Source organism: Dendrobium catenatum, unplaced genomic scaffold (assembly GCF_001605985.2).
Source record: "Dendrobium catenatum unplaced genomic scaffold, ASM160598v2 fragScaff_scaffold_1282, whole genome shotgun sequence".
Taxonomy (NCBI): Eukaryota; Viridiplantae; Streptophyta; class Magnoliopsida; order Asparagales; family Orchidaceae; genus Dendrobium; species Dendrobium catenatum.
In genome coordinates, this window is record NW_021319744.1 from 959,447 (window position 1) to 969,161 (window position 9,715).

At 35.4% G+C, this 9,715-nt stretch overlaps 1 protein-coding gene and 1 pseudogene across 1 annotated transcript; both read left to right on the forward strand.

Annotated features, from left to right (window-relative positions):
* The first annotated feature begins 4,055 nt into the window (after positions 1-4,055).
* Positions 4,056-4,520, forward strand: LOC110093812 (AP-1 complex subunit gamma-2-like). Its single transcript, XM_020818812.2, has one exon. It carries the CDS (start codon positions 4,100-4,102, stop codon positions 4,499-4,501), a length of 402 nt encoding a protein of 133 aa, XP_020674471.2. The 5' UTR covers positions 4,056-4,099; the 3' UTR covers positions 4,502-4,520.
* Positions 4,508-5,301, forward strand: LOC110093813 (annotated as a pseudogene).
* Positions 5,302-9,715: the final 4,414 nt, after the last annotated feature.

Sequence of the window (9,715 nt, forward strand, 5' to 3'; positions counted from 1 at the left end):
TAGACTATTTACCAATTAACTACACATAGATGTTGAGCCAAAAGAGCCATTTGTCTAGCGAGTGGATGTTAAACAGTTGAAGGCTAAGTGCATATCAATTGACTAGATTATCATCATTCAAATATCAATCTATGAAATTATACGTTGGCATATGCTGTGAAGACGATTGTTAACAAAGGTAACAATAATCATATTGACATAGTTTTTTATTTGTGTTAGATCATGTACGTGCTTCATTGTACTTACTTAAATTGGGGCTCCAACATTCTACAACTTGTCTTAGAATAGATTTTAGGAGGAACAACATACAATTAATTTTAACTAATAACTTATGCAAGAATTACTCTTATGTAATTTCACTTCTTGATCGAAATAATTTTACGGGTATCTATGACTCTTCTTATATTTATATATATATATATAGAGAGAGAGAGAGAGAGCTTTTAACTTTTTAATTTTCTAACTTAAAATGTATTTAGAATTAAATTCTTTAATTTCTTTATTATTTCAATGAAATTTAATAAAATTATAACTTCTTGTTCAAATTTAAATTTACTAATAATTTTAATTTTTTATATAAAATTTTGATTAAAAAACTAAAATTCATTAAATTATCATAATTATAAAATATAATTAAAACTAATAAATTTAATATAAATCTAAATTTTAAACTTAATTTTTTTTTTAATTTTCTTCCGAAGCACAAGTTATATAAAATTAATTTTTTTTGCTTTAAATAAGGGCATCGTTCCACTACCTCGCTACAGAAGTAATCATTTCTGAAAGAGGAGAGAGAGCTTTGCGAAACCGCACACAGTAAGATGAGTACTTGCTGCCCTGGCTCGAACAACGCTACGGCGAAGAGGAAGCGCCACCGCCAGCCAGGGTCGAAGAATAAGCCGAAGATTCCGGTGCCAACTGCTTGCCGCACGTACTCAAAATCCACGCTGGCGGTGACGTCGCAGAAACCATCACGGCCTTTGCTCGTGCCTGTCGCATTTTCGGAGTCTGCGTCCTCTTCAAAGTCCGCGACTCCACCGACGCCTCAAAGATCGACGCCATGGTCTCCTCCCATCGCTCGCTTTCCTCCCTTCAGTTCGTCTCTCACCTCGCCGCCGGTCCCATCCACCGCCGCCGATTTCACTAACTTCCTACACAGCCGCTTCTTATCCAAACCCGATCTCGCGGCCTACACAGTCCATCCCTCCCACCTCGTTGTCGTCCACCAGAACGCCCCGATCATCGAAGACATCTTCGCTGTCGATTGGGTCACCGATTTAGACAGCGAGATCGTCCCGTCACCGGGATCGGCGATGTGGTTTCTGATTGCGAAGTCACGGAAGGGGAAGCAAGCGGCGGAGATCGTGAAGGCTATCGATGAGGTTAGGGCGTCGAACTTATGCTGGGGGGTGAATTTCTCGCAGGGTAGGGCAAAGGGGTATGAGGTGGGGTTCGCTTTTGGAGTTTGTGGTGATTGAGGTAGAGGATTGGGGATTTTGTTGACAATGTTATTGTGGTCGAGGTCGTGGTCCCGTTTTCATGTCTCTAATAGCGTTGCAAAAAAAATAAAAATAAAAATTATGAATAATAAAAAAACCCTACAGTGAAGATTAACTTAAAAAAAAACTTCTACCTTATTTTACATTTATATCTTGACAATCTTTACTGATAAAACTCTAAGCGGAGTTGTTGAATTCCTAGTAGAGTTACGATTAATTGAATCAATTTATCAAAAGAAAACATATAATTGATTCTCTTGAGTTATGAAGACAATAACTTAGAGAGATTTTGAAAATTTTGATTTGTATAAATTTCAATTTTAAAATTATTTAATTAAGCTTTTAAGTATATTTTTTCATCTTTAAAGTTTAAAAGTTTTAAATAAATTTTAAAATTCATCCTAACATGAGTCTCGAGGTGCAAGTATAGGTTTTCAATAACTGCAACATGCTTAATTACTAGTCCTAGGCTCTCTCGTTCGGCTCAGTACTCACCAATGGGCTCGCAACTCGGCTGAACCTACTTAGCATTACTGATGATTTATTTGCCTCCCTCTCCTAAGGTGAGTCGAGGTTCCATAATGGGTTTTTGATAACCGGAACATGCTTAATTACTAACCAAGGGCTCCCTCGATCGGCTCAGTACTTGCCAATGGGCTCGCATATACGCACTCGGCTGAACCTATTTAGCATTACTGAAGTCACCCGTAAATAGATTTTCAAATTCATACAACGTCTTCTTGACTTAGTCAGCTATGAGGCAATACATGTTTAGGACAATATATACTAAGAGTCATTAAATTGATATTTATTTTTAATTATATTTTAATTTTTCATTATGTAGTCTTTCCCATCGCACATGGACATCTATAAATAAAATGTGAAACGAGCATTTGTCGTTGGTGGACTCATTAAGATTTTTAGTCTCTTGGGCATTTGTACTACAAATTTTCTCGAACAGATTGTTCTCTCAATTGTTACATAAATTCTTAGGTCGTCTCACTCAGAACTTGTCTGCAAATAAGATTGGGTCTCATCTATTATCTATAAAAAGAGTTAGAGCATTGCCTCGAGGTGCCGGTGGATGCTGGCGGTGCTTTCAATTGCGTTGGTGGCGGAGTAGAGGAGATGTCATCTGGGCTCGATGGAGATAGTGGAGGGGAGGGTGAAGGAGATTCTTTTAATGTTGAGGAGTATCTTGACTTAGAGATGATGGTTGACGAAGCATTTGGAGGCAGCCGTGATGGTTGCGGCGAGCAATTTGCGTTGGATGCGTTTAGGGTTTCTGGCGCATGCCTTCCTCTATACTGATTGGCACCTCAAATTCAAACTCTCTCTGATTGGATAATAATGATTCGGAATTGTAGAGTCCACAAATACTGGAGGGCAGAATTGTATTCATGTTGATTGTGAACATTATTTTGATTTCTGTAAAAAACACTTATGCAACATAATAAAATTTAGCAAATATTTTTAGAACATTGTGGTGAAGAATGTTTTGTAAATCTTCTTCTATTTTTTATAATTATCATTGATGGATGCTTATTGATTATCTATCAAAGATTATCTACTATGTAACTTAACTAACAGCTTTCCAAATTTTTTCCTGTGACACAGGCATAGAAATCTTCCAAAATTTGTTGTCTTCCTATAAAGTTATACCAGTAAAACAAATATGTGTAGTGATTATAAACTTCAAGATCTTCGAATCTGATAAAATTTCAGAATTTTTTTACTATTTACTAACAAAATTATGTCATTTCTACTTAATGTAGTTACATTCAAATCTTATGACATTTGAACATCTATATGTAGTGGCTGTCTAGCCAATAGCTCTTAGTTAATTTTCGGTAATTTTAACAACTCTTCTATAAAAAGTATTTTAGATAAACCATATTCTGACAAGCTAGACTACTTGCCATCCATGATTGTTGCTTACGAGAGGTTCTATAAATTATTATTATTATTACTGATACTTCAAAAAAAATTGTCTTAATTGGGCACAAATCTTTAGACATATTCAAATTGTAAACTTCCAAAATTAAATTTGGGATTATTTGAACTCAAATTTCAAAAAACTAATAGTCAAATTGATTGTCTCAGTGAGACGAGCCCAACAACACTAAAATTAGTCAAATCAATGTCCAAATAGGTCCGAATCAGTGGCTTGAAACATATTTGAAAGCTCTGAAGCATTTATTGGATGACCAAATACTATCCATTTATAACATGCTTATTGTCAAATCAAGCGTCTCAATTAGATGTATTTAACAAGCCCAAGATAGCTTATTTTTGATATCATAAAGGTACTTAATTAAATGATGACATGATCGCGGGAATCAGTATGGGCCATCCAATGAAGCACTTCGAACTCTCCCTATGTCTTCTCCTTATTTACTGGTGATATCATTCTCAAAATCTATCTTCCCACATGAAAAGGGGCTTGAACTTCTCAACTATTATGTATTTCTTGCAGGAGGATAAGAGAGCTTATTATACAGCACAAAGGTAACTTTGAGCTAGAATTACAACAAAGATACATTGAATTTAATAATATCATACAGAAGCACAAAAACATCCAATCTTCTTTTGTTGAAAGGATGCCTGTTTTGGATGAATCAACTTATGTAGGAAGGAAAGATGGCTCTTCAACATATGTTCCTGCTGTCAAACCCAGCAAGGCAAACCTTTCAGGGACTTCACTAAATCTTCAGAATGGAGTGACGAAGCCACCAGCGGCATCTATGGGGGATTTGCTTGATTTGAGCTCCAATGATGTCCCTGCTACTAAGTCATCAACCAGCGATTTTCTGCAGGACCTATTGGGCATTGATTTGGGGACCCCTGTGCCATCAGGTGCTGCTTTCTCTGGAGGCTCAGATATTTTAATGGATCTTTTATCGATTGGCTCTCCTATTCCGAATGATTCATCACCACCAAATAGTGTCTCGAGCAGTGTGGCAAATTCTTCAGCAGTTGCTCTGGATCAATTTTCATCTTGAATTTCTACATCTTCGTCCCCATCTTCTGAAGCATTGACCATAGATCCTCTGAGAGGGATTGAACAAATAATCAGATCACTACCGTCCACTGCTCCAATAATAGATTTACTGGATGGTTTATCAAATCATGTATCTGTTTCAGGTAGTGAAAAGCCAGATTTTCCAGCCATAACCGCTTTTGAGAGCAATTCATTAAAGATTGCGTTCAGCTTCACAAAACTGCCTGGAAGGCAGCATGATACACAGATCAAAGCTACCTTTACAAATAAATCATCAAATGAGTATACAGATTTCATTTTTCAAGCTGCTGTTGCAAAGTTTATTCAGTTGCACCTAGATCCTGCTAGCAGCAACCTTATCTGTCACTAATAGCCAACACGGGCAGAAACCGCTTGCAATGCGTGTAACGATGGCTTAAAAGTGAATAACCAAGATCTGCTGGAACAAGGGCAAATTACCAGCTTCCCTTCTGGCCTGTAATGGTGAACAGAGTTCCTTGTCTGTGAAATTGCTCTATTTGTTTTCAAAATCCGTTGGCAGAGCCTACAATTTCCAATTTTTTAAAAAATTAGTGAGGAACTTGAGAAAATATAGGCATTTTTCACTTCAGCTCATCGTGGTTGTATTTTATTTTATTTTTTTCTGCTGTTAATCTGTAGCTTTGTGTATATTAAGCAAAACTTGGATTAAGCGTTTGGAAAAGGTGATTCTTTGATGGAGAGTGGCATGTATGCTGGAACTTAGAACACAAGATAAATATTTGTTTACAAATTTTATTATTTTACTCCAAAAAAAAAAAATGGTATTATTTTAAACCTCTTTGCATCCGCATAACCACTGGGACGAAGTATCCGATCCATTTCATATTTTTGGAGAAAAAGACAAAACAACAGTAACTGTCAGAACATGCACAAAAGTTTCAAAGCAAGAAGGAAGTTTCTAGAATATATATATATATATATATTACAAGAACAATAGAAACAGTGGATCAAACAACACAAACTTTTCATTTGATAGATTAAAAAGATATTTCACATTCAAGGAAACAAAACACAAACACAAATACAACAACGCACAACTACAAATAAGAACAAGAAAGAGGTGAAAAACATTACAGCTGTGATCAGTTTACATGGAAGGAGAGCGAAGGATATAAGAGAGAAGAGTTAAAACGGCCTTTATGAGAAGCAACTCAGACGGCAATAGTCTGGCAACTGGTGAAGGTTTCCTCTCCGAAGTCAGGATACATCTCGCGTTTGAAAAAAAAAAAAACAATCTGTAAAACATCATAATCTCTCAAAATATCAATTTCTTCCGTAAAGTTTAAAGGAAAAAAATGAGATTAAAGAACAGAGGTTGAATCTAACATAAAAGATTTGCTTATTTTCAAATTCTTAACTTTATTATTGTGCTCAGTTTCAAACCAAAACCCACCATCCGCATTTGTTAATGAAATGAATAGAAAAAGAAAATAAGTAGCCAAACCCCAATTTCCTTCATTAAAATCCTAAAACAAAGAATTTATTGCTTCATAGATATACCTTGACTACCGCATCGCAGTTCTTGTCCTGCAACTGCGACGAGTACGGCTGAAATCATTTTCAAAAGTTTATCGCCGTCGATTTTGGCCCGCATAGCAGTTCTTATCTCACATCGTAGCTCTTGTCTTGCATCGACATACATGTCTTGCAACTGCGACGATGTTGGCGAATCCTTCGATGGAGTATATCTCGTCGGATTCCTAGGAGAAATCACAATACATTACCAAAAGTTTATCGCATTCATATCGAAGACGAACAGAGTACCATGCCTCCTCCATAGATCTGAAATCCATTATTGGAGACACCTCGGCCGCATCTGCTGGGCACTTCGTAGACATTGTTTCTTCGAATACAAAGAACCACGAAGAGGAGAGACGGGTGGTAAAGCTGGATATGCGAAAGTCCCGTAGTAAGGAGGTGGCATGGAGGAGCGAGAGCTAGTGCACTGGAGGGAAAAGGAGGCGGAATTGGGAGACGGAGCCAGTTATGAGGCAATACATGTTTAGGGTAGTATATGCTTAGAGTCATTAAGATTTTGAGTCTCATGGGCATTTGTACTACAAATTTTTCCAAACAGATTGTTCTCTCGATTGCCACAAAAATTCTGATGTCATCTATTATCTATAAATAAATTTGAATTTAACATCAACAAGGTGATGCTTATTATTAGATAATTATATATCTTTGAGGTACTAAGTTTTTTTAATAAATACTCATACATCCTTCCTACAATTATGTTGCAGAAATCAAAACATTGTTCACAATCTACTTCAATACAATTCTTGCAATTGTTTTTAGAAAATAAGAGGAAAACCTGCTATTCTGCTATCCAGCATTTGTAGACTCTACAATTCTAGATCATTATTATACAATCAAAGAGAGTTCAAATTTGAGGCGCCAATCAGTATAGAGAAAGGCAGGCGCCAGAAACCCTAAACGCATCAAAGGCTAAATGCTCGCCGCAACCATCACGGCTGCCTCCAAAATGCATCATCAACCACCATCTGTAAGTCAAAATACTCTTCAACCTGAAAACAATCTCCTCCGCAGTCTCCATCGAGCCATGCTGTCGTCTCCTCTACTCCGCCACAACCACAATTGAAAGCACCACAAACATCTGCCGGCACCTCAAGGTAGTGCTCTAAGTCTTTTAGATAATTTTCAAACATATTTCCATCCACCTCCTCCCCTCCGCCGCCCAGCCTTGTTTTCTCCGGTGAAGCGCCGTCGCCGATAAAAACACAGTCCATTTCCGGCGGCAAGTCAAGAAACTGATCTATTTGCTCTAAACAGTTCTTCTTCATGTCTCGATCCGATTTCTCCGCCGCCGACTTTTCCCACATCCTTCTTCGCCTTCGACTATGGGCGACAACGAGGCCGATGTATTATTTACAGCACCAAAGCGGTGAAATGCCGAAGAGGCGAAGGTTGCTGCCAGCACAATCACCGTTCCAGCAGCCACCACCGGCCCCGCCACCACCCCACCCACAATCTGACCGTCTGGCCCGGCTAAATTCACCGTCAAACTGCCTTCGTGGCCACCAGGAGGAAACGTGGCCGTGAAAGAACGAAGATTAAAGCTTCCCCTTCCCCGTAGTGTTGTTGGAGGCAGGGCAGCAAGTAGTCATCTTACGGTGTGCGGTTTCACAAAGCACTCTCTCCTCTTTCAGAAATTATTACTTCTGTAGCGAGGTAGTGGAACGATGCTCTTATTTAAAGCAAATTACGCGTCTCTGTAATTTAAGCTGAGATATATTTGGAAAGCAAATCCAAAAAAATATCATTTTGAATATTTACCGGCAACTAAAAGCTAATAGCTAACAGAGATTATTTTCAACTGGAAAATATTTCCTATTTTAAAATTTTAAGTCGTAAATACAGTCCTCACTGATAAAAACATATTTTTAATAAAATAAAATATAAATAATTTGTAATTTGGAAGAAAATTAAAAAATAATTTTTAAATTTAAAATTCAGATATATATTAAATTTATTAGTTTGAATTATATTTTATAAGCATGATAATTTAATGAATTTTAATTTTTTAAATCAATTTTTATATAAAATTTTTTAAATTGTTAATAAATTTAAATTTGAACAAGAAGTTATAATTTTATTAAATTTTGATGAAATGAAAAAGAAATTAATCAATTTAATCCTAAATACATTTTATGTCATAAAATAAAAAAGTTAAAATCTATTCTTCTAAAATCTATTATAAGATAAGTTATTGCACTTTACAATGTCATTGCGGATTACGTATGATCCTGCTGTTTATTGATGTGCTCTTCTCTGTCGTTGACGAGCTTCTTCTTCTTCCTTGTTATATTCTTCTTCTTCATGATATTCTAAATACATTTTAAGTTTTAAAATAAAAAAGTTAAAATCTATTTATATAAGAAGAGTGATAGATACTGATAATATTATTGTGATCAAGAAGTGAAATTACATAAGAGTAATTCTTGCATAAATTATTTGTTAAAATTAAATGTATGTCGTTCCTCCTAAATTTTATTATAAGACAAGTTATTGCCCTTTACTATATCATTGCGGATTGTGTATGATCCTGCTGTGAATTGATGTACTCTTCTTTGTCGTTGACGAGCTTCTTCTTCTTCCTTGTTATATTCTTCTTCTTCATGATATTCTTCCTAGCTTGTTATAACATAAGAATTTTTTAAAAAATGAAGGTAGAAATTGTGGCACTTACATAAAGTTATTCAATAGGGGGTCCTAATATAGTAAGTTGTATGAGGTTAGAGCTCCAATTTAAGTAGGTACAATGAAGCACATGATTTATATTAACACAAGTAATAAGCAATGACAATATGATTATTGTTGCCTTTGTTAAAAATCTGCTTCACAATATATGCCAACCTATAATTCTATAGATTGATATTTAAATGATGATAATCTAGTCAATTGATATGCGCTTAGCATTCGACATACTAAGTATGAGCAATAGCTTAAAAATTCTGATTTACTTTTTTATTGTTTTTTTATATTATGAGCAACAACTATCTTGGGCTTGTTGAATTGATTCTGTTGAGTCGTTTGATTCGACTATAAGCATGCTATATTTTGATAATATTTAGTCATCCAATTAATGTTTCAGAGCTTTCAAATATGTTTCAAGCCACTCATTTGGACTCATTTGGATCATGATTATACTTATTTTTAGTGTCGTTGGGTTCGACTCTCTGAAATGTTCAATTTGACTATCAAGTTTGATGAAACTGGAGTTAGAATAATCCCAAATTTAATTTTGGTAGTTGACAAGTTGAATATGTCTATAGATTTGTGTCCAATTAAGATGATTTTTGTGAAGTATCAATAATAATAATTTATAGAACATCTCGTAAGAAACGATCACGGATGCCAAACAACAATTACATAATTTTATCTGTAAATAGCAAAGAAAAAAAATCTGAAATTTTATCAAATTTGAATATCTTCAAGTTTAACCAGCATTTTTGGTAATGTTAAAAAAAATAAACGCTACAGAAATTTGCTTTACTGCTATAACTTTAAAGGAAGATAACGAATTTGGAAGATTTATATGCCTGCGTCAAAGGAAGAAAATTGGAAAGCAGTTAGTTAAGTTACAGAGTAGATAATCATTAATTGCAAGATAATCAATAAGAAAAAAATGAACGATTTACGAAGCATTGTT